The 24,764-nt window shown below is 50.8% G+C and overlaps 1 protein-coding gene across 3 annotated transcripts; it reads right to left on the bottom strand.

The window, feature by feature from the left end:
* Positions 1 to 1,136: 1,136 nt before the first annotated feature.
* Positions 1,137 to 18,003, bottom strand: LOC149521817 (uncharacterized). 3 transcript variants are annotated; one of them, XM_089772478.1, is made up of 4 exons: positions 17,871 to 18,003; positions 11,225 to 11,351; positions 6,508 to 6,624; positions 1,137 to 6,153 (listed from the first exon to the last, which is right to left on the bottom strand). In XM_089772478.1, the coding sequence occupies exons 2-4, from the start codon at positions 11,256 to 11,258 to the stop codon at positions 4,682 to 4,684; spliced, it is 1,623 nt and encodes a 540-aa protein (XP_089628604.1). In that variant the 5' UTR covers positions 11,259 to 11,351; positions 17,871 to 18,003; the 3' UTR covers positions 1,137 to 4,681. The 3 variants fall into 3 exon arrangements, with proteins under 3 accessions (XP_089628604.1, XP_089628605.1, XP_089628606.1); XM_089772479.1 differs by having other exon boundaries at positions 6,508 to 6,621; XM_089772480.1 differs by lacking the exon at positions 17,871 to 18,003 and adding an exon at positions 8,078 to 8,315 and having other exon boundaries at positions 6,508 to 6,621.
* Between the last annotated feature and the right edge of the window lie 6,761 nt (positions 18,004 to 24,764).

Raw genomic sequence — 24,764 nt, 5'->3', positions numbered from 1 at the left:
GTTAATGTTGTAATTGATGGCATGACTGCTTTCCCGCAAGAATTCAACTTCTCTAAGCGTACGTCTACACTGCACACTTATTTCGGAATAAACTATTCCAGAAGACATATTCCAAAATAGCTTCTTTCAAACTAGAGCATCTGCACTACAAGGAAGCCTCAAAATTAGTCCAAGGCAGGTTTCCCTAATGTGGATGCGCTATCTCGATTTAAAGCCACAGGAAGCACTGGGGAGAAATTACTTAGAATGGCCCTGGTGAGGAGCTATTTCAAAATAGCAGCAGTAGAGCATCCACACTGCAGCTATTTTGAAATAGCTATTTCGGAAGAGGAGTGATTCCTCGTGGAATAAGGTTTACCGAAGTCGGAATAAGCCACCTGTTATTTCAATATGATTTCAAAGTAACAGAATTGCTGTGAAGACACATTGGTATTTTGGAATAACGCTAGTTATTTTGAAATAACGGTATTGTGTAGATGCACCCTAAGGCTTGAGGGTTAACCAATCATGTTCTGCCTGCCCTCAATAAAAAAAAAAAAAATTTTCAGACTGTATACCACTAACTCATAGCAAAAATATGTACCAGCAAAATTGCATCCATCATCATGCACAAAAATAAATGAAGACCTGCTCTGACAGATGTCATGTCTTTCCTTGGAAAATGGGGAAATCAGTGACCCTTAGAACTGAATTGGAGAAAAAGTTATACAGTAAACTTCCAATAATCCAGCACCTTTAGGACCCAGGGGGTGCCGGATTTTCAGATATGACGGACTATCGGAAGGGGGGGCTATGAGGGGTCTGGGATGGGGTGGGGTGGGGAGGATGCCACCCCAGACCCGTCATAGCCCCCCCTTCCGATAGTCCAGCTCTGCCCCAGGCGTCCCCAATTCAGCCGCTGATGGTCAGTTTCAGCAGCGGCTGAATTGAGGACGCCTGCGGCAGAGCAGCTGGGGTGCTGCCGGGTTGGGCCCATAGCACTGCCCTTTGGCACTGCGGGACAAACCCGGTAGCACCCCAGCTGCTCTGCCCCCGGCTTCCCTGATTCAGCTGCTGGTCAGTTTCAGCAGCGGCTGAATCGGGGAAGCCAGGCGCAGAGCAGCTCCAATTGTTTGGCTGCCTGGAGCACTTCCGGTTTCCCGATGGCGCTGGACCATCAGGAGTGCCAGAGCATTAGCTGCCGGATCAATGGAGTTTTACTATATAACTTTTCTCTTCAATTAATTTTCCTTTTAAGAGACACTGACTTTGAAGCAAATGGAAATTGTTTACATTTGAAATACAAAACAAAAATCTATATAGATCAATATTCTCTTAAGCACTCTTTTCCCATGCGTTCATCCATTCTAACCACTGCCATGAGGTTTTCTATCAGAACTCCTGATTAGACAGGGAGTATGTTACATCAGATTAACTTTTCAAGATGAGCCCCCATTTTCTGCATTACTAACAAAGCAGAAGACAACTTTCAGTTATCCAGTATAATTAACATGATTACACTTGGTTAACACAGGAAGCCTGATTCTGGGATAAAAAACTTCTGGTCAGACCAATGGTGACCCTTTAACAATAATATACAACTCTCTAAAAATCAGGTAACATTGATAAAATGAACATATTCAAAGATCACAAAAACTTGTCATACACGCAAGTTTTCTTTTAATTCTCATTGCTATAAAAGGAACCAAGTTCAGTTCAAGTTGTGGTTTGTCAAAACATAGGCAGTCTCTCAATCACGGGAGTTCACATAGCTCAAGGTCTTCTACTGGGGCCGACCTTACCCATATGCAGAATACAGAGCTGTGTCGGCACCTGAAGATGTGTAGGAAGACTGAAAGAATTGGGTTTGTTTAGTTTGGAAAAGAGAAGATTGAGAGGGGACATAATAGCGGTTTTCAGGTATCTAAAATTTTTAGTGTGTCCCAAGGAGGAGGGAGAAAAATTGTTCTTTCTGGCCTCTGAGGTTAGAACAAGAAGCAATGGGCTTAAACTGCAGCAAGGGAGGTTTAGGTTGGACATTAGGAAAAAGTTCCTAACTTTCAGAGTGGTTAAACACTGGAATAAATTGCCTTGAGAGGTTGTGGAATCTCCATCTCTGGAGATATTTAAGAGTAGGTTAGATAAATGTCTATCAGGGATGGTCTAGACCAGCGGTTCCCAACCTTTTCCAATGGGGACCCATTTTGACAATTCAGGAAGACTTGGTGACCCAGAGCAATTCAAAAAGTGTGTGAATGGCTCCTTAAGAGCCACCTGGAGAGCCACCTGGCAACCGTTTTGAAATGTAATGGTGACTCATATTTGGGTCCTGACCCATAGGTTGGGAAACTCTCATCTAGAAAGTACTGGGTTGTGCCATGAGGGCAGGGGACTGTTTTGGATCCACGCAGCCAGTTTTGGATCCAAGGGGAAAGAATGTCCCCTGAGAACTCTCCCTTACTTCGCCTCATGACATTTTGGATCCAACAAGTGCAGAAGGGTTGTTCTCAATCTAGCCACAGCACCCTTTGGGACTGTAATCAGTGACATGGAAGTAGGGAGTGGTGTTCCACACACAATTTTCCTTGGGCTGTTGGTCATCATAGCTTCCTTTATTGGGGTGAAATCCAAGACCTGAGCGTGCACTATTTCTGTCCCAGTTCTTGCCAAAGCATTGTCCTTGGTTATGTAAATTTACACTTTTCTGAAGTTAAAATCTTTGCCAAACCACTCAGAATATCAGTAGGTTTGTTATGGAATGGTTTCCCCAAACATGCCCAGTTTTTATTTAATTTGGTGGCACAGGTCTAATCAAGGAACAAAATTAAAGCCTGGATCAGAATCTCTGTAAGGCTACGTCTACACAGCAGCATTACTACAGAATAACATCAGTTATTCCAAAATAACATATTGCGTGTCTACATAGCAAGCCCGTTATTTTGAAATAAATTCAAAATAACAGGCTTCTTACTCCAACTTCTGTAAACCTCATTGTATGAGGAGTAAGGGAAGTTGGAAGAAGATGCTCTATTTCAAAACAAGGACTGTGTAGATGTGCCCAAATGCAAAATAAGCTATTTTGACTTAAACTACACAATTAACGTAGCTCAAGTTGTGTAGCTTATTTCGAGTTTAGCCCTGCTCTAAGTTACTAGAGGCGATGTTTGTATTAAAAAATATCTATTTTTCTTTAGTGATTTCATTTTCAACACTGCATTCATTTTATACACATTTGCAATACTTACAAAGGGTAAATTATTTAAAGAAAAACCCTATTTCCCGAACACTTGTATCACGAAGGGCAGCTTTTCCCTATCATAGGATTAGCTAGGAGCTATCTCCTCTAAGACCTGAGTTACAAATGTTCTGGGGAAAAAATACATGGGCATTTTGCCTAGTTCCAAGTCATTTTCTGTGGAATTCCCTCCCCAGGTCATGAGACAATACTGACTTAAACAACTGAACTGCACTGTGATCATACCAGCTTAGTTCAGTTAATTGCACATTTTGTGGGGCTTGTTGATCACCATTTCCAAGTGAAGATTTTAAATCGCAACTGTTTCTTTGTTAGCATGTCTGGGAAAATTGGAGAGTTCTCTCATGTTTCCTGAGCTGCACTTGAACTTTCTCCGTGTCCTTATGGAAAGGTGGGAAACAAGCAAAGCTAAAGTGAGAAACAATGACTTTAGCAAATGGCCATTTGTCTCAAAATCTCCTGTAAATGTGAACCCTATCCTGTTAGACTAAACTAATTTCCCATTGGGTGACCAAACAATCTTCGGAAGAGATAGAAACCCATATCACAGAGAGACAGAATACAGGGAAATGAAAGTATTGAATGAAATTCAAGAGCAGATGACCTCTGGAAGCTCAGAATCAGGACAAGAGATTTTCCTATCAGTCTCCTTTGAGCCATTCAAATCCACGTCACTCAGAACAGGTTCATTACTACAGTTTTAGCATCCTCTTAGAGGGGAAAAAAACAACAACCTTCCTACAAGTAGCTTTCCCAATAGATGGAAACCGGGATTCAAATGTCAAACTTTATGCATTTGGGATCCGTTTGATTTCCCCTTCCAGGTCTTTGACACTTTTATCTCTGGTCACAGCAATTCTGAGATAGGACTAAATAAGTCTCCACTCACAGACAGCTGAGAACACTGTATCATGTGACTCTCTGAGAAGCGGAGAGAGAGAGAAACTGCATGGCTCTGACAGGAGGAAGCAGTTCTGGAGTGATGGGGATGGAGGGAATCTCTCTGAGTCACCCCATCTCCTTCCAATGTCACAGAGGCTGAAATGACTCTTTTCCACCACCCCTAGTATTTTTCATTTAATATTCATTTAAATATAATTTTAAACGTTCCCAAAATAATAGTTTTTCAGCACACCCTAGAGCAACATGAGAACAGCCAGGATTGATACAATCTGTATCACTGGTGACTAACAATAACTTTGCAATAGGAGGAATGCTATAACAGTGATGCTCCTGGTTCCTGGAAGGAGGGACATACTCCTACCACTCATGGTACAACGGAGTTGATAAAAAGGAGAATTGGATCTACCCCAAACAGGGTGAAATGCAAAAATGGGCAACTCATCTGGCCAAGTTGACAGATAATGGTGATGCAAACAGTTCAAACAGCCTTAAAAGTTATTACATGGGAATTGGCAAAAGAAAAACCAACCAAACAATGTTTTGCTAGCCTGAAAGGTTTTTATGGTTTTTATCTCCCTTGCAGATTTTCTGATGAGAGGTAAGGGCTGAATTCCGTGGGAAGGTTTTTCCACACACAGAGCATTCAAAGGGTCTCCCTCCTTCATGGATTCTCCGATGTTTAAGTAGGGCTGAACTCTCAGTGAAGCTTTTCCCACATTCACAACATTGATAGAGCCTCTCAGCTGTGTGAATCCTCTGATGCGTAATCAGGTTTGAGCTGTGAGTAAATCTCTTCCCACACTCACTGCATTCATACGGTTTCTCACCTGTGTGGATTCTCTGATGTGTAATTAGGTTTGAGCTCCGAGTGAAGGTTTTCCCGCACTCAAAGCATACATAAGGTCTCTCTCCTGTGTGGGTTCTCCGATGACTGAGAAAGGCGGAGCGGTCAGTGAAGTTTGCCCCACACTCACAGCATTCATAGGGTCTCTCTCCCATGTGCATTCTCTGATGAGTAGTAAGCTCAGAGCTCTGAGTGAAGCTCTTCCCACATTCACAACATTGGTAGGGCCTCTCGCCTGTATGAATTCTCTGATGTTGAATAAGGTTTGAGCTGGCAGTGAAGGTTTTCCCGCACTCACAACATTCATAGGGTTTCTCACCTGTGTGGATTCGCTGATGAGTAATCAGGTGTGAACGCCGAGTGAAGGTTTTCCTGCATTCACAGCATTCATAGGGTCTCTCTCCCGTATGGATTCTCTGATGTGTGGTAAGGTCTGAGCTCTGAGTGAAACTTTTCCCACACTCAGTGCATTCATAGGGCCTTTCCCCTGTATGGGTTCTCTGATGCTGAATAAGGTTTGAGCTCGCAGTGAAACTTTTCCCACACTCACAGCATTCATAGGGTTTCTCACCAGAGTGGATTCTCTTATGCGTGATAAGGTGTGATCGGCGAATGAAGCTTTTCTTGCACTCACGGCATTCATAGGGTCTCTCTCCAGTATGGATTCTCTGGTGGGTAGTAAGGTCTGAAGTCTGAGCAAATGTCTTTCCACACTCACTGCATTCATAAGGTTTCTCACCTGTCTGGATTCTCTGATGAGCAGTAAGATTTGAGTTCTGAGGGGTGCTTTCCCCACCTTCGCAGAATTTATAAGGTCTCCCTGCTCTGTGTATTAACTGATGTTTAACAAAGGCTGAGCAGTCATTAAAGATTTTACCACACTCAGTGCATGTACTTTTTTTCTTTCCCCTGAGGATTTTTTGCTGGGCTCTGGATTCTTTGAAGTCCTTGCGTGTTCCACCCTGACAGTACATAAATGTATTCAGTTTCTCCCCTGGTTGGTTTTTCTTCTGTCTCTCTGATCTGCGCAGACTCGGACAGGCTTTTTCCTGTTCATGACTCCTGCACATATTCCTTTTGGTTATTTTTGATAACGCTCCATGTGGTTCCATTTGCTTAGCATCTTTCTGCTGAGATTTCTGCTCCTCATTCTCACTTGCCATTGCAGCACCTGTGGCAATAGAGAAAGAAACCTCAAACAGGGATTGAAAAGGAAAGACCAAACCAAAGTAAGTGCTGAAGAGACATTAAATAAAAAAATCAGGAACTGAACTCCCCAAAAGGGGAAGAAAGGAGGGGTTCCATTCTGCCTTCCCATCTCTTCCAAATTCTCAGCAGGAAGAGAGAAAGTTATTGCCAGGTGCCAACTAGGGTCTATAAGAAACTGTGAGCTATATCGATCCTGAGAATATAACATTTACTGAGGACAACCCTGAACTCATAATGCTCCCAAGATTTTTGTACAGGACCTCAGATTTTTGCAACAGGCCCTGGCAGATTCCGGGTTGGTTTAATGTTTCCTCACCTGTGCAGAGACCTTTCAAGATCTCTTTTTCCTCTGAATCCTGGAGGCCTGGGACCCATGCTTCTTCCCCTTGTTCTAGCTGGGAGATCACATCAGGTTTGGGAACAGGAAATCCTGCTTGGGGAAAAAGAAAACAAATGAGATCGGGTGAGTTCATAAGACAGTCTCCTCACTTTTTTTTTATTAGTTTAGCCCCAATCCTTTAGTCACCAATAAAATCCAAGGCCAGCTCTCCAGGTCCTCAGAGGTGCAGTACACTTTCCTTGTGAGGGACTGAACTTCCCACATATCTGCTAGGAAAATGCACATAGACACTGTGACAGGCTGTATACCTATATTCACTCTTTTATAAAATTATGATATCTTTTGTGCAAAGTACATCTTGCCAGATATAATTTGAAAAATACAACCTGCAAACATTATCATCCTCCCAAACACTGCATATATATATATAGTTATGAGACTTTCGTGTAGTGATAAAAAATAGTTTTAATTAACCCCATTCCTTAAGAACATAAGAACGGCCGTACTGGGTCAGACCAAAGGTCCATCTAGCCCAGTATCCTGTCTACTGACAGTGGCCAGCACCAGGTACCCCAGAGAGGGTTGACCGAAGACAATGATCAAGCGATTTGTCTCCTGCCATCCTTCTCCAGCCTCTGACAAACAGAGGCCAAGGACACCATTTTATCCCCTGGCTAATAGCCTTTTATGGACCTAACCTCCATGAATTTATCCAGCTTCTCTTTAAACTCTATTATAGTCCTAGCCTTTACCGCCTCCTCTGGCAAGGAGTTCCACAGGTTGACAACATGCTGTGTGAAGAAGAACTTCCTTTTATTAGTTTTAAACCTGCTACCCATTAATTTCATTTGGTGTCCTCTAGTTCTTCTATTACGGGAACTAATAAATAACTTTTCTTTATCAGCCCTCTCCACACCACTCATGATTTTATAGACCTCTATCATATCCCCCCTCAGTCTCCTCTTTTCTAAACTGAAAAGTCCCAGTCTCTTTAGCCTCTCCTCATATGGGACCCGTTCCAAACCCCTAATCATTTTAGTTGCCCTTTTCTGAACCCTTTCCAAGGCCAAAATTTCTTTTTTGAGGTGAGGAGACCACATCTGTACACAACATTCCTTAGTGAACCAACAAAATCCTGCACCCAGATATGAAGTCCTCACAGATGCAGAAAATTCTGCTTATAAGGGATTGAATTACTCAAATATCTGCTGGGAACATGTACAGAGAAACTCTGTGTGATAGTTTTTACCTCTATGCTCACTCTTTTACACAATTAAAATCTACTTCGTACAAAGTATACCTTTTGAGATGTTATCTGAAAACCGTAATCCACTGAGCATTATCCTCCTATGAAAAATGTGCAGCAACACTGCAGGTAAATTTGAGATTTTACTCTAAAATGTTACTGAAAAGGTTCCGTGAAACACTCACAGACCAGTTCCTCAGAAACAGCAGGGTTATCACCTGGTTAAATGCCCATTTTCCAGCAGAAGGAAGCTGTGAACAAGGCAGTTACATTCCAACACGGGGATGGCTCGGAGCTCACCTCTACAACTGACAGCCTGTCACCACGACTTAGCTCAGTGGCTCCCAACCTTTTTAAGCATACAGACCCCCCAAGGGGAGTGACGGGAAGCGGCAGCCAGAATGTCTCTTGGCCCGCACCGCTTCCTCAGCTCCTGCCCCCTCCGTCCTCTGCCCATCCACAGAGGATATGGCGAGGGGGCTCTTGTGGCCAAAACAGCTCCTGCCCTGGCACTCTGCCTGTGGCTGGGCATGGAGCCCTGGGGGAGGGAAAAAAAGGAAAAGTGAAGATTGGGCCCATCGTGGGACTGGGAGGGGGGAGAAGGCTGGAGATAAATGGCAGCGCAGCTGGAGGACAGATGGTGCTTCCTGGGGTATCAAGATCCCATCCTAAGGGTGGGAGGAAGCGTGCATGCAGCCTGTCGTAAACAGCGAGCCCCAAGCGATAATGGCCTAGTGGAAAGTCCCAGTCCCGTGCTGGGCCCGATCTTTACTTTTCTTTTCCTTTCCTAAACTTTCCACGGACCCCCTACAGTATCATCACAGACACCCAGGGGTCCGTGGGCCATAGGTTGGGAACCACTGACTTAGCTGAAAACTGAAGATGTTTCTAGCACAAAGGCCTCTCGCTCATGACATCAACAATTACCAAAGAACTGAACTTGGAAGGAGGGGAGTCCCAGCTAAAAGGAAACCCGGCCTGTCATAGTATATGATTGGAGAAAGACACTGGCTTTGTCTGTGAATGACAAAAACGTTAATGACAAAAATCCTTGGGATGGACAGCAATTGTAAGATGCGCAGTGTAGACACCGCAATTTGCTTTAAATCTCTTTTAAATTAGTTTGTGTTTTCTTTTACTAGTTGATTTATCTGGCATTACTCAGGTCCTTAATTAAGGTGGGGTTTTTTCTGGGAAAATAAAAGGAAAATGTACATGCTTTTTAAAAATTATCATATTTTTCAAAAATACAGTGTTTTGATTAAGTTATATTTATTTAGGATTTCTTTAAAAAGGGGGATTGTTAGTTTTTTTCTGTTTAACTTTTTTTAGTAATATTTTAAAATAGGAATTCTATCAAGTGTAATTTTTTTTCATTCCTATAAATTCTTATCATTTGCTATGTTTTAACAAAAGAGGGCTATAGTCAATTTTGTTTCCAATAACATTGTCTTCTAGTTTTCAAATTTAAGCATTGATGTAACTGTGTCAAAACAGAGCACAGCTCCAAATTGCTGTTTTATATCTTTTCTGGGTAAGCCCCAGTTTAGTCTGGAGCAGGAGAATCGCAGAATTCCCATGTAAGAGGCGCAGTCAGTTCCTTTCTTTCTTTTTTTTGCTCAACAACTTTTGAGGCGGGGTGTGAGGGTTTCTCAAAAATCCAGAGGGGGCATGATGCCAAAAATTTCGGGAACCAGTTCTCTAGACAGAGTGTTCTGATTTTACTTGATGTACATTTTCCTCCATATTTCTCTTTACTTGACACTAGACTTCATTACTTGCTTTTACCCCAAACACATCTAGGTGTTGCGTGTTAAGCAGACTGGTGACTGGAGGTGTAACAGGTAAGCTAGAATAGCTGCGAATCTGCAAGTACTGGGAGCATTCAATGGAACAGGGGCAGGATTCCCCAGGAAGAGGGCTCAGTAGTTTGTACATCTATCACTTTCCCATTCAGAATATTTTCAAGAGCTGTTAAATCCACATGCAGACTCTGACACGGCCTACTCTTTACAGTTTTTCCAGGCATAGCTCTGCTGTACAAGGCTATGAAACAAATATCACCCTTCTCCCCTTCACTCCTGCAAATCCAACATAGGTATGGTGGCCAAAGATTCAGTGCAGACACCGCTATAGCATGAAAAAGTCAGTCACAAAAAATGAAGGCCCCAAAATGCCCATAAACTGCTGTACTGCAGAGCTAAGGTTGCCTGGGGCTGTCTCATGCCTTTCAACCCATGGGCGATGGTTAAACTTAAATCTCTGCAAACCAGAAGATGGAGTGAATGGAAACGCCACCCCTGCGATGCAACTTTAATTCTGCTCCCACCCACAACCCTGCAGCTGGGAAGGGACACTGGGAATAGCTCTGTCAGGGTGGCGAAAAGCTTAAACTGCCACAGGTATTGGAGAATTCTCTGTAGAGTCTTTATGTCAAGGCTGGAGACCTTTCTGGAAGATGATTTAGTCAGACACAAGGCGCTGAGCTCAGGACAGCAGAACCTGGAGGAAATTCTATTGCCTGTGTGACCTAGGAGACCAAATTAAACCTAATCATCCCTTCTGGCCTGACAAATCTATGAATCTATACTACAGGGCGACTCTTAACTTTGGAAGCCACGGGGGCCACCATGATACTCACAGCACATGCCGAGGGCTGCAACCTAAGTGTGGTGGCATATACATGCAAATATATATGCAAATAGGCAGCCACATGTGGAGTACCCTGCTGTACTAGGTAGGAGGAAGGGCTAAGAACATGCCATTGTACGTGTTGCACAGCTGGGAACACCAGCATTTATCTGCAAGCTCCCCCAGCTGTGGGCACTGGGTCAGCTGTAGCTGTCAACGGATGGCGGAGGGATTGCTTTGGAGCAACTTGGCAGAGCTGTGACTGTGCTATGAAGGGAGGTGCATGTGAACCCTAAGGGACCTGACCTGCTCTGCCCCATTCCAGGGCTCAGTGCTGCAGGCTGTGATAGCAGAGGCACACAAGGGGCAGTTCTTTCCCTACAGACTGCCAGCTGTCTGGTGTCGTTCCTGCTAGTGGTCCTCAGGGCTCAGTGAGAGGCAAGGGAAGGCAACGACTCAGAAGGAATCCCCCAGCTGACGGTAAGGGACTCGCGTCATTCTGCAAGTCAGAGCTGGTTTGGGTGGAGCAGGCTCTGTATCTGAGTGAGGGGCAGGGGCAGGAAGCTTCTGTTGGTTATGCTGGACCTAAGCCCCAGTTTCCTCTTAGCTAAGAGGAGATGTCTGGCATTGTGCGAAACTGCTCCTGTGCTCTGATCCCACAGTGTTCTGTAGCAGGGGAGGGGTGAGCGTTTGTGTGTGTCACAAGCATGTTGGGGTAACACTAAGGCAGGGCAGAGCAGAGGCTGCATCCAGAGGTGACGTGAATCTTAACTCTGCATTTCCCCATCTCAGAACCGCAGGGACAGGACTCCTTACCCAGCGAGGTCACGTTCTCGTAGTTCTCCTGCATGACGGCTCTGTAGAGGGCTCTCTGAGCAGGGTCCAGCAGAGCCCACTCTGCCCTGGTGAAATACACAGCCACCTCCTCGAAGGGCACCAGCCCCTGAAAGAGCAAGAGACCCCCACTCAGCACCTGCTGCCCACTCACAGCCCCACTAGCCAGGCGGGAGAGGAGCCGATACCATGGAAGCTCTGGGTGGCTCAGAGTCAAAGTCTTAAGCACACACTGTGCAGAGCATCTAGGAAACAGCCGGGTGAGGGGACAGCGAGAGAGACCCTTGTCTGTCACAGCAGGTCCATCCCACCCCTACTAGCCGGGGACTGATACAGGAGATGCAGCTGCTAGCAGGGCCCAAGGACAATGCCCTGGTAGGAAACCCAACACCCTCCTCATTGTGAGGACCTGGATATGAGGGGAGAGGCAGCTCCCCTGAGCCTTCCTGCGAGGGGCCCCCTTCATATCTCCCAGTAGCTACTGGATTGTCCCGTCAGGCTCCAGCAGTGAGAGCTGGAAGTTTTCCCAGCCTGTGATGGGGTGTGGGTCACTGTCCCACGCAGTGGCACGGAGACCACCTACAGAGAGAGGGAATGAGTCTGCTCTATAGCTGGCTTTTAGCTCACACAACAGATGCTCATGCACTGAGCTCCTGTCCGCCTTACAGGTCTAGCCCACACGGGCTGCGCAGGGGTTGACTGGGCATTGCTGGCTGAGGGAACCAGGCCTCTCCCTCCCTCCTAGACATGCTCAGCCTGGAGACAGAGTACCAAGGAAAGCTCTGTTGGGCCGTACTGCTGAGGAGGAAGGATGCCTGGGGGAAAGTCCATCCAGGGATCAGCAGGAGCCGCAGCCCCCAGAGGCCAGCAGCCCCCAGTGGTAGACTCCACTGCTGTTATGGCCCAGGGTTGAGACCCAGTGGAGGAGGGTGGGCCTGGGTCCTCCTACCCACTGCTGCTGACCGCACCCAGGGGGGCAGCTCTCCAATCTTAGCTCTAGAGGCCTACGGTCATCTACTGTTCTAACACTGGTGAGCAGTGGACCACTGAAAAAGCCAGAGGGCTGAGCACCCCAGAGTCTTTGCTGCTCTACCGTGCTGGAGGGCCTGACCCTGGGTCGGAACTCAATCTGCCCTGACCACTAGATCACACTGCCCAGGGAGCAAAGGGAACCACGTAACTGACTGCTAGGTCACACTCTCCTGTTTTATGGGTTAGGGCAAGTGGTTCCCAAACTTTTTGGCATCATGCCCCCCTTTTGATTTTTGAGAAACCCTCACTCCTCCCTCCCCAAAAATAGCAGCAAAACTTAGGGTGGGATTGATGGGGGGGAGGGTGTGGCTGGGTCGCCTCGCGCCCCCCCTCCTCCAGTTTGGAAACCCATGGTAGGCCATCAGGGAGACACTAGCAGCCGAGAATGACTCAGAGCAAGAGTCTTCTCCCCTGCCCACCATGTTCCTTGCAAGCTGTGCACTTGGGCAGCCACTCAGGAGAGATTCAGTTGCTGACCAGTTGATTAGCTGAGCACCGACAGCAGGCAGCCTGAGTTTCCACTGCTGGTGCACATCCACACATGCCCCTGTGCACATGAAATTTATTCTGCTCATGGAATGGAAAAAAAATAGAGGGAACACTGACCCCTTCCCTCTCCAAAAAAGAAATTACTGGGATTTAGAAAGACGGGGAAAAGCACCAAACCAGAGAGGATTTTTAACTGATGCTTGACAGTGACATAGGAAAAAGGCAAAACCTGACCTTTGCAATCAGAGTTTAGAAAGGAAAGAGAGAAGCCTGAAAATCTGAAGGCTTTTGGATCCATCTTTGTAAATTAGAGAGGAAAGAAGAAAGTCAGAGAGATTTTATACCAGTTGTTGAGATGAGATAAAATCTGAGTATTTCACAACATTTGATAACTAAATACAGGCAGTCCCTGAGTTACGCGGATCCGACTTATGTCGGATCCGCAGTTACGAACGGGGTTTTTCTCGCCCCGGAGGACGGGAGTGGCGGGACGCCCAGATGCGCCGCGGTCCCGCCGCCCACGTCCTCCGGGGCGAGAAAAGCTGCTCCGCGTCTCCCTGGTCTGCTGGGGGGGGAAGCCCCCCCCAGCAGACCAGGGAGACGCTGAGCAAAGCTGCTGAGCAAAGCCACGGAGCACGCGGGCAGCAGGACAGCCCAGATGCGCCGCGGCTGTCCCGCTGCCAGTGTCCTCCGAGGCTTTGCTCCCCGTCTCCCTGGTCTGCTGGTCTGCAGCAGACCAGGGAGATGGGGAGCAAAGCCTCGGAGGACCCTGGCAGCGGGACAGCCGTGGCGCGTCTGGGCTGTCCCGCTGCCCACGTGCTCCGCGGCTTTGCTCCGCATCTCCCTGGTCTGCTAGAGACCAGCAGACCAGGGAGACGGGGAGCAAAGCCTCAGAGGACGCCGGCAGCGGGACAGCCGCGTCATGTCTGGGCTATCCCGCTGCCCGCGTGCTCCGTGGCTTTACTCCGTGTCTCCCTGGTCTGCTGGTCTCCAGCAGACCAGCAGACCAGGGAGACGCGGAGCAAAGCCGCGGAGGACCCGGACGGCGGGACCGCGGTGCGTCTCGGTCTGCCGCCCGCGTCTCCCTGGTCTGCTGGGGAGGGAGGGGTGCAGCTAGTGCGCCCCCCCAGCAGACCAGGCTTTTCTCCGGATGCCTGTGGTAGAGCAGCTGGGGCGCTGCCGGTTGGTCCCGCAGCGCTGCTCTGGGCGCTACTGGACCAACCTGGCAGCACCCCAGCTGCTCTGCCCCAGGCGTCCCCAAGTCAGCCGCTGCTGAAACTGACCAGCACTGACTACAGGAAGCCCGAGGCAGAGTTGCTCTGCCCTGGGCTTCCTGGAATCAGCTGCTGATCAGTTTCAGCAGCAGCTGACTTGGGGACACCTGGGGTTCTTAAGTTGAATCTGTATGTAAGTCGGAACTGGTGTCCAGATTCAGCCTTTTGAAACTGATCAGCGGCTGATTCCAGGAAGCCTGGGGCAGAGCAACTCTGCCTCGGGCTTCCTGTAGTCAGCCGCTGGTCAGTTTCAGCAGCGGCTGAATCTGGACGCCAGTTCCAATTTACATACAGATTCAACTTAAGAACAAACCTACAGTCCCTATCTTGTACGTAACCCGGGGACTGCCTGTAGAGAAAAATGGACATTTGCAGAGATTTTATTTCCATGGTCAAGAATTTGAGGAAAGAGCTAAATCTGAGATTTTGTTAGTATTTTATAATTCAAGAGAGAGTATAATTCTGGGAGTATATTCAATTAGTAACACAGATTGAACCTCTCTAATCTAGAACTCTCTCATCCAGAAACATCTGTCGTTCAAAATGATTTTAGTGAGCCGGATCTCCACTTTTCATGGGTGCAGCCAAGTTTCCCGCAGTCCCATAAAGTTTGTTTACAGCCACCAGTCTGACCTCTTAGTGTTCTGTGCTTTTATTTAGCTCTAATTTACCCCTAAATGTCCTCTAACAGCACAGTAAGCAGCAGAAGTGTTGCTAATGCTGTTAGACAATATTGAACTCCTGTGGTACAGAAAATTCTCTCATTCAGAACCCGTCAGGTCCTGAGGGTTCCGGATTAGAGATGTTCAACCTGTAGAGAGCTAGAGAGAAAGTGGAGCAAAAATTTAGGGTATTTTATATCCATCTTTGAGATCTGCAGCAAAAAGCAGGGAACAAATGATATATTTAATAAGAGAGGGAAAATGCCAAGATTTGAGAGGATTTAATATTGATATGAAATAAAAAGGAGTAAGGGAGAACGTTGGAAGCAATTTTTATGAATGAACAATGCACAGATAGTGATGGTTTCCCACCACCACCGACCCTGTGCCTATGGACAGCCAGCTTCTCCCTTCCCTGTCTGTTGGTGGCAAGGAACAGCTGCCTTATTCCCATTCTGAATGACTCTAGTGTTGGAAAAGCTGCTCTCTGATGTAACTTGGTACCAGAAGCAGTTACTGATGCATGGTTCTTATTTGAAGACTTGTCCTAATTTGCTACCTCCTACTTTTCCCATCTTCTGGTACCCAGGTAGCAAATTGTAACCAATGACACCTGTCACAAGTTGCTACCTTTCACTGTGTCCAGCTCTATGGGTTGCATTCAGCCCATGGGTCCTACTTGGGCCATCAGTGGGCTATCAGTGTTTTCTGTGTGCTTATGCAGCCACCCAGAAGAGATTCAAATGCCACCCAGGTGATTAGCCGGGTGCCCACAGTTAAGTTTTTTTGTTTCTACTGGTGGTGCACATTCGCACATGCCTCGGTGCACATAAAACTTTATTCCGGATGAAAAAAATCCGCACACAGATTAGAGGGAACATTGCTGACTACACTACTTTTCTTCTACTTGCAACAAAGGGGGGTTAAAGAGAAAAACTTGACAGTGGGTGTGGGACGGGAGCAGAAATAACCCGGCCTGGTGTACATATGTATCTCTTAATATTGTGAAGTCATTTAAGCATCATTTGTTCTGCAGCTTCATTTACTGTGCTAACAATGGAGCATCCAGACATTGCTATTTCTGCCTAACAGTATGTGTACACTGCAGAGGGTTTTTTGGAAAAATGGCCGTTTTTCTGAAAAAACTTCAGTTACATCACACTGCAATTGTATTCTTTCAAAAAAAAAATCAAAAGAACAGAGGTTTTTCTGACATTGGTAAACCTCTTTTTATGAGGAAGAAACCTTTTTCTGAAAGAGCTCTTTCAGAAAAAGGCGTGTGTGGACAGGGAAGAGGGAGTTCTTTCGCAAGAAAAGGAGAGGGGAAAAAGTGCCCTGGTGGCCATTCCATCCATAGTAATCACAGCTTAAATGCAAGATACCATCCATTCAGTGTGGACGCGCTTTCAAAAAAGCAAATCGCTTTTTCGATGTGCTTTTGCAGTGTGGACACTCTCTTTCAGAAGAAGTTTTTTTTTGGAAGATCTCTTCTTTCTGAAAGAAGACTGCAGTCTAGACATAGCCCAAGTGAGCTGTGGGTTTGATTCATTTTAGAAACACACAAGCCATTGCTAAAACTATTGGCAACAACTTACTTATATTTTCTGAGAGTATTTGTTCTTAACAAATAGCACGGCGACATGTATCTGCGCAGTAATAAACGAAAATGATCAAGTGAGAAGAAGAATTCAGGGAATTCTAGCAGCAAATAAGACAAACTTGTGAACTGGTATGCAGTGTTCCCTGAGAGCTGTGCACTTGTGCTCCTGCTCAGGAGAAATCCAAATACAGTACCTCCCAGCTGATTAGCTGAGTGCCCACAGCTGGGTTTGTGTTTCTACTGGAGGGGCACATTTTCACATGCCTGGGTGGAAAACAACTGCACAGGGATGGAAAAGATTAGAGGGAACATTGGCTGGGACTCTCTGTAGTCAGACACAGATGGATAAGGGATTCTTTTATTTCTGAGGGGAGGTCTGTAAAATCTTGCACTAAATCAAGTCTCTTGCAGCACTTGCTGTACCTTACATCAGACAGAGGAGCTGCAGTGACTAACCAGGGGTGGGGTTGCATCCAGCCCCCAAATTGCCTGGATCCAGTCCCCAAGTCTTGGGGGTTCCCCCCAACATTAGGGAGCTGATGCTGGCATTCCAGCCCTGCAGCCAGCCCATAGTCTCCCCCACAGGGCTGTAGTGGCCAGCTGCCTGCTGCAGCGGGAGGAAACCCCTAGCGCTGTGGGTCAGAGTCAGGCAAGCCAGGTGAGGATCCAACCCATGGGTGTGAGAGGAAGCAGCTCCTGCCCCCATTCCTGCCCAGACCCCCACCCCCAGCCTGTTCCTGCAGTCTCTCCCCCCAACTTCCCCCCCTCCCCCCCCATTCCTACAGGCTCCCTGCTGCCCCATCCCACACCCCAAGCCTGCTTCCTGGCAGCCTCCCCTTCTACACACTGAACCCCTCATTTCTGACCCCACCCCAGAGTCTAGCCCCCCGCCCCCCCCAAAACCTAATAGCTCAGCCCTCCCCAGGCTCTGGTGTTGGCACTGCATCGCCCCTGGGGTTTCACTCCGGCTCCGCCCTGGGCTCCACGGACCAATTTCTGCCCCCGAGCTGCCCCCCTTTAACCCGCGTACTAAGCAAGGGGCAAACTCTGGTGCCACGTGCGGGCAGGGAAGGGCAGCGGCTCCAGCAGAGGTGACCGAGCAGGCTCGGGGCGGCTCCTCTCCTGCAAGGGCAGCGACCCCCACCCCGGACAAGGACAAAGCTGCAGCTACAAGGCTAGGAACTGCCCCCCCCCCCGGGAGGGGATTGTGCGTGGGCAGCTGAGACCCGAGAGAGCCACGGGGGCAATTCCCCCCCCATCACCTGGCTGCAGACCGTGCAACACCCCCAGCTCCCTCCCCCCCTCGCTTCACCCCACTGGCCCCCCCCCAGTCTCTGCCGCCCCCGGGATCCCCGCAGAGCCGGGCTGCAGCGCCCCGGTGGCTCAGGCAGCGAGTCACTTTCGCACCAGGCCCCGGCTGGAGAAAGTCGGGCTGGGCTGGGCACGGAGGGGTTAACGCGGGGCGCTGCCGGGTCCATCACGCAGGGTTTACAGGCTGGGCCCCGCCCCCGCCCATTGTTCCGGGGCTTTGTTCTCCGGGACCCTCCCCCGCGCCCCGGCCCGGCTCTTACCGGCGCGCAGGAGCCGAGGCGCAGCCGCCGCAGGGGGCGAGGGAAGCGCTTGTGCAGCTCCAGCCTGCGGCCGCCACCCCCACCTCGGCCCGGGGCCTGCGGGGAGAGAACCCGGGCGTCCGGGCACCTTGCGGGCGTGACGCGGCTGGGGGTGGCCTGCTGCCTTCGCCGCAGCGGCAGCGGATTGGTCCGTTCGCCTGCACGGCAAATCCCAGCCCCCAGCGAGCGCCCCCCAACCACGCCAGCTGCACCCCAGCGCTGCCTTTCGGGAACCCCCTTAGCCCAACAGACCCGCTCCCCTCCCCCAGCCAGGCGAGAACCCAGGAGACCCGGCTCCCGTAACCTACCAGCCCCCACTCGCCTCCCAGAGACAGGGACAGAACCCAGGAGTCCTGCTCCCAGCCTAATACCGTCCCCTGCACTAACCACTAGACCTCGCTTCCCTCCCACAGCTGGGTTGAGAACCCAGGCGTCCTGCCTCCCTTCCCCCTCGTCCCCAGCTCTAACCACTAGATCCCACTTCCCACCTCGTGCTGGGGCCCACACCTTGAAGCTGCTGACCAGTGACTAGATGGGGCTATTTGCTCACAGACAAGGCACCTCCTCTGCAGGGAGCTAGGACTCCTGGGTCTTAGTGCCTGGGGGCAGGCTCTTGCCAAAGAGCACTGGAAAACGGCTGAGCAATGGATCCAGGCACCAGCCCACAGGGGATGCTCAGACATCCATAGGACAGTTTGGGGCAATTGCATAGGCGTGTGCAGCTCAGTTCATTAGGGTGTGCACCCAAATAATCTTTTTAAAATGTACTCTCTGACCCCCATTAGCCACACCCCTGGCCCCCATTAGCCACGCCTGTGGAGGTAATACTTTCAGGGCAAAATGGACACATGACCAGAAATAAAAGGTATCATGTGACATCCCCCCCCAAGGACTTTTCCCACCATCCTCCTACCAATAGGGATTAGTTTGGCCCTCACCAAACCCCCCTCATGCAACTATCCCGCGATTGCATTAACCCAATGTGTGTGACATTAACTCGGAGGAAGAGAGGCTGGGGGAAGTGTTCCCTCTAAGAGTTTCCTCCCATGAGCACAATAAATTTTGTGTTATGCACCAGTACTGAGTTTGTGGCTCGTTTGGATGTGCCACCGTGTTTGGATGTGGCACCCAAGTTATTAATAGTTATCTTATAAACCTTTACCTTTTCCCTCTGCTGCCCTGTCTCCTCCCCTTGCTCCATCAGCTCCCCTGGTGCCTGCTGCCCCCCAACCCCTCATGCACCTCTGCTGTCCTGACTCCTGCCCTTCTCACTGCCCTCAGCCTTCCTGAGACCTGCCCCCCCTCCACCAGCCCTTCTCTCCCCCTCTGTGCCCACTCCTCCATTAGCCCCACTCTGATCATGTGAGCTACCCCTCCTCATCCCCTCTCCTAACACCTCCCTCTACATACCTGCCCTGCCACTCTCCTCTGGTGCTGGTCCCTCCCCTGCAGGTGTCTGCCCTTCTGCTACACCCCCAGAATCCCCTGGCACCTGCACCTTCCCTTAGCCCTGCACCCTCCTGGTGCTTCCCCCTTCGCTCACTGCCCCTGCCCCCTTTGCCCTCTTTTTCCCTGATGCCCACCCCCTCACCACCCTCTGCCCCCGTTCCCCTCATGCCCCTGTGCCCTCATACATGCCTTGCTCCACCCCTGCCTTCCTCATGCCCACCTCTTCTTTCAAGCCTTCTCCCAGCACCTCCAGTTCTCCCCTCTAGCCCCCAAAGCCTTTCCTCTCTCCTATCCCAGCATTATCCTGTCCCCCCCCCCCACTGACACCTCCCCTCCTGCCCTTTTCCTCATTATCTGCACTTGGCCCCCTGGCATTTGTCTCTCTCCTCCACCCTGTCCCTTGGTGCCGCCTTCTTTCTTCTCCTGATCTGCCCCCCTCCCCTCAGCACAAGCCCCTTCCTCTCTGACCCTTTCCCCCTATTTTTCCCTCCTCCTCCAGTAGCCGCAAGCTGGTCTGTTACAGAGTTCTAGGGTCGCCCTGCCTGTCACCCTTCTGGTGCTCCCCCTACTCTGTCTTTCTTAGAAAGCGACGAGGAGTCCTGTGGCACCTTATAGACTAACTGAAGTGTAGGAGCATAAGCTTTCGTGGGCAAAGACCCACTTCGTCAGATGCATGTGACGAAGTGGGTCTTTGCCCACGAAAGCTTATGCTCCTACACTTCAGTTAGTCTATAAGGTGCCACAGGACTCCTCGTCGCTTTTGCAGATTCAGACTAACACGGCTACCCCTCTGATACTTGTCTTTCTTAGGTTTCTCAGCCTCCTTTTGGGCCACCATCACCCACCCCACAGTCTCTGGTTCCCAAAGTTCTGGCAGTCTCCCCAACACTTGGTGCCTGCACTGTGTCTGACTCGTCGGATTGCCAGGTGTCCAGTTTTCTACTGGACAGTCCGGTTTTTGGGCCCTCTGTCTGGTAAAAAAAATCCAGAAAATACCCGACACATGCAATGTCTGGTATTTCATGGTTTTCCGGCTGGGTGCCAGACTGAAGCCTGGCGGCAGCGGGGGAAATGACTGGAAGGTGGGGCGCAATCAGCACTGGGAGCCTCTAGTTGAGTCTGACTTCTTGGGGAGGAGGAGAAGCCCTGTCCCTGAGCATGTTGTGGAGCTGCAGCTGGTAGGGTTACCAGGTAGACCACCCCCCAAAGAACCGGACACACTTAATCATGGACCTGGGGGAGGATGGCCATGGCAGGGGGTCAGGGGCTGCAGGGCTGGCCAGGAGGAAGGGGGGCCTGGAGGAAGGAGGTGCAGGAAGCAGAGCTGGGGGGGAGGTTGAGGGCAGCCAGGTTTGCCGGGAGGAAGAGGGGGAGCAGCTCTGGGGGGGGGCAGGGGCCAGCCGCACTGCCCCCTACCCTGGGCCCCCCCCTCCCCGGACCAGCCACGCTAACCCTGACCCTGGGCCAGCCAGGCTGCCCCCGACCCCGGGCCTCCCAACCCCAGGCCAGCCGTGCTGCCTCCGACCCTGAGCCCTCCCCTCCCCAGGCCAGCTGCGCTGCCCCCGACCCCAGCCCCTGCCCTCCCCAGACCAACTGTGCTGCCCCTGACCCGGGCCAACTGTGCTGCCCCCGGGCCTCCCCGACCCCAGGCCGGGCCAGCCGCGCTGCCCCCAGGCCCGGCCCCCTCCCTTCCCGGACCAGCCACACTGCCCCCAGCCCTCCTGACTGCCCCAACCCTGGGCCCAGCCATGCTACTCCTGACCCAACCCCCCCCAGCTGCACTGCTCCCGATCCCCTGCCCGGGGCACACCCCCCACCTTCCCACCTGGGGTTTAAACTTACCTTGCCTGGGAGGCAGGGCGAAGATGCTGCTCCCCGCCGCCTGTTTCCGTGGGGTCCTAAGATCCGCCGGTTTTGGCCGTGCATGCGTGGCAAACCCTGCACAGCGTCCGTTCCCCAGTGCACCAGGGCGGCCCTTTGAAATATTAGGGTGTGCCTGGGCACACCTGGCACACCCCGTGCGCATGCCTATGGGCAACTGCACTGGGCCCTGTGCTTTGGGGCGGGGGGGCCTGCAGGGGCTGCCCCACTGTCCTGTGGATGGGATGGTCCCCCATATTTATGTTAGCTAAACCTGCGGGGCATGGGGCAGCCTGGGGAATTATGGGAGGGAGGTTGAGGGGCCAGCAGCAGGGGCCAGACCTCTCTGCACTCACTGTGGCGGGGGAGGGGGGGAGCAGAGACACCCGACCCCAGCTGGCTCTCTGTGGAGAAGGGCAGGCTGGGGTCGGGTCACTGCTTCCCACCACCACTGTGTCTACACTGGCGCGATCTTGCAGAAAAGCAGCCGCTTTTGCACAAAAACTTGCTGCCTGTCTACACTGGCCGCGAGTTCTTGTGCAAAAACACTGACATTCTAATGTATGAAATCAGTGCTTCTTGTGCAAGAACTATGATGCTCCCACTCAGGAATAAGCCCAACTGTTCTTGCGCAAGAGGCCAGTGTAGACAGGCAACATGAAATTCTTGCGCAAGAACGCTCTATTGTTAAAATGGCCATCAGAGCGTTCTTGCGCAAGACAGCGTCTACACTGGCATGGATGCTCTTGCACAAAAGCACATCTCTTGTGTAAAATCATGCCAGTGTAGACGTAGCCACTGTGAGTTGGGAGGGGCTTAACCCCTGCTGCTGGCCCCAGGTGCTCAACATAATCCCTCAATTCACGTTGCTCAGGGGGACTGTAGGGAATGGGTGCAGAAGGGGTGGGAAGAGGCAGGGTGGAGCTTGGGGGAAGGGGTGAAGTGGGGGCAGGGTGGAGGTGGAGAAGGAACAGGGAGAGGCAGGGCAAAGTGTGAGGCCTAGGACAGAGAAGGGGATTCCCTAGGCCCCACACCCTCCTAGGGACAGCCCTATGGACTATGCCCTGCTTCTGGCAGCCTGGCTCTCCCCTTCTCAGACCACTTGGCACAGGATGCCTGGGCTCTGGGAGAGGAGTGGTGTCTAGTGCTTAGAACAGGGGGAGCGGGAGCCAGGGCTGCTGGGTTCTCTTCCTAGCTGCTGTCTGAGAGGAGGCCTAGCCTGGCCTTGCCTTGCCTCAGTCTCACCTCTCCTAATCTGGGCTGTGTCTAGACTGGCAAGTTTTTCTGGAAAATCAGCCGCTTTTCTGGAAAAACTTGCCAGCTGTCTACACTGGCCACTTGAATTTCCGGAAAAGCACTGACGATCTACTGTAAAATCATCAGTGCTTTTCCGGAAAAACTATGCTGCTCCCATTCGGGCAAAAGTCTTTTTCCGAAAGACTTTTGCGCAAAAGGGCCAGTATAGACAGTACAGTTCTGTTTTCCGTAAAAAAGCCCCGATTGCGAAAATGGCGATCGGGGCTTTTTTGCGGAAAAGCGCATCTAGATTGGCCACGGACGCTTTTCTGCAAAAAGTGCTTTTCCGGAAAAGCGTCCTGCCAATCTAGACGTGCTTTTCTGAAAATGCTTTTAACGGAAAACTTTTCCGTTAAAAGCATTTCCAGAAAATCAGGCCAGCGTAGACGTAGCCCTGGAGTGTGGTTGGTTCCTGTGTGGAGGAGGGGCTGCAGGAACACCAAGTCCTGGAGGCTTTTCCAGGCCTGATTGTCTCTGAGCATGTTTCCATGCCAGGGGAGGGGCAGATGGGGCCACCTGGTCGTGTCTATTGCAAGACAAGAGAGGAACAGGTGGTACCTAGGGGCCATCCTAGTCCCCTGGCTCACATAGGCAGAGAGACCTTCCTGCCCAAGGCAAAGCCCAGGGGTGTGGCCTGGTGGGTTCACTGGTGACGGAGTGATGCTAGGGTTGTGGGAGGTGACTGGCTGTGGTCAGGGGATGCCATTGGGGTCTCTGAGCTGGGACCCCAGCCCCAACCTCCAGAGTGCCAATCCAACGACCCTCCTCCCCTGGAGAGCCCAGGGTCCCGCACTGACTGCCAGGGTCTAGCCTCTGGCAATTTCCAGCCATGGACAGAGACCCCTGACACCTGCACTGCATGCTAGGGGCCACCCCCAGACAGTGTCTATGAACACAGTCCCCTCAAGCCCCTCTGACCCACCACTGGGTCCTCCACCACCTGTCTGGGACCCCACATGGGAATCCCCACCAGCCAAAGACCTTCCCCGGAAGTCTGCCCTCCACCTTTCTGGGTCCCCCCATAGATCTTCATTGCTTGCCTAGACCCTATCGTGTCCCCCAAGCAGGACCCTCCGTTACCTGCTTGGGATCCCTTGACCCAGCACCTGGTACCAGACTCCCAGCTCCAGGTATGGCAGGGACCCCAGAGCTGGAGGAGACAGGTGCAGACTTGGGATGTCAACATGTACTTGACTATACGATTCACTGATAAGCCTAGGCTCATCTGTTAAACTTGTCGACTACACCGTTGCTGCCTTGGTATCAAAGGCAGCAGTAGGGATGGGGGCAGGGGAAGCTGCTGTGAAGCAGCTTCTGTCTGCAGTGGGCCCAAGTGCCCCATGGACAGAGACTGCTCTGCATCCCCCAGAGTAGCCTCTGTCCATGGCAAACCTGGGCCTGCTGCAAGCAGAAGCTGCTGCCTCTGCATCAGAGGCAGCAGCACGGGGAATCAGGCAGCCAGTCTGCGAGGGGAGCTAGTTTTTGAACTGGCTCTCCTCGCAGAACAGCTCCCTCCTACCACGCCGTATTGCTTCCTCTGATAGAGAAGCAGCAGTGCAGGGTAGCAGGGGACTCCCCAAAGTGGGGCTGGAGCGCGGTGGCTGTCAGCCCAGCCCCCGGGGTCTGGGGGCTATCAAATAAACGTGTAACTGATAATATTTTATGCGTCTACATGACTATTTTGTTCTATAATAGCTAACATCCCTAGTGCAGACAGGGCCCTGCCAGCACACCAGCACCCTCCAGCCTTGCTCCCCCAGAGCAGGATGCTCCAAACCTAGCTGCTCTCCACGCATCAGGACCGCCCCCAGGGCATGCTGCACAGATCAGCAGAGAGGGGCTGGTGGCGAGCAGCGGGTGTGAAGGAGAAACTCTGGGTCTGCTGTCTGCAGGCTCAGGCAGTGTCAGTGTCACAGGGGGAGGGTCAATGGGCACAGACTCTGCAGATTCATGTAGCAAATTCCACTTGTGTCCCATGTTCTTGCTTGACCACCTAATGCCACAGGCTGGATGCTCGTTGCATTCAAGCTGAGCGCCTGCTGTTTTCCAGGACAGACTGACACTCCATCCAGCCCTACCCCCCCAGCTCCTCAGCACTTCCTGTCCTGCCAGCCCACACTCTGACAACCCCACAATCTTCATGCTGCTCCACCTGTTCTCAGCCCCAAGTCATAGCTAGCTCTGGGCTGGGGCTACCACTGTTTATACAGGGACCCCTCTAGTGCTGCTCTGGGGTGAGTACTGGTATCT

Source organism: Pelodiscus sinensis, chromosome 22, assembly GCF_052426305.1.
Source record: "Pelodiscus sinensis isolate ZL-2025 chromosome 22, ASM5242630v1, whole genome shotgun sequence".
In the NCBI taxonomy this organism is placed as follows: domain Eukaryota; kingdom Metazoa; phylum Chordata; order Testudines; family Trionychidae; genus Pelodiscus; species Pelodiscus sinensis.
This window is presented reverse-complemented; position numbering and strand designations above follow the sequence as displayed.

What these genes read in the sequence shown, in the direction of transcription:
- LOC149521817 (XM_089772478.1), bottom strand. Translation starts at nt 11,258, where the DNA reads ATGCAGGAGAACTACGAGAACGTGACCTCGCTGG. An exon ending in CGAGAACGTGACCTCGCTGG is followed by an intron (nt 6,625 to 11,224) that starts GTAAGGAGTCCT and finishes TTTTTCCCCAAG; the next exon opens with CAGGATTTCCTGTTCCCAAA. An exon ending in CTTGAAAGGTCTCTGCACAG is followed by an intron (nt 6,154 to 6,507) that starts GTGAGGAAACAT and finishes CTATTGCCACAG; the next exon opens with GTGCTGCAATGGCAAGTGAG.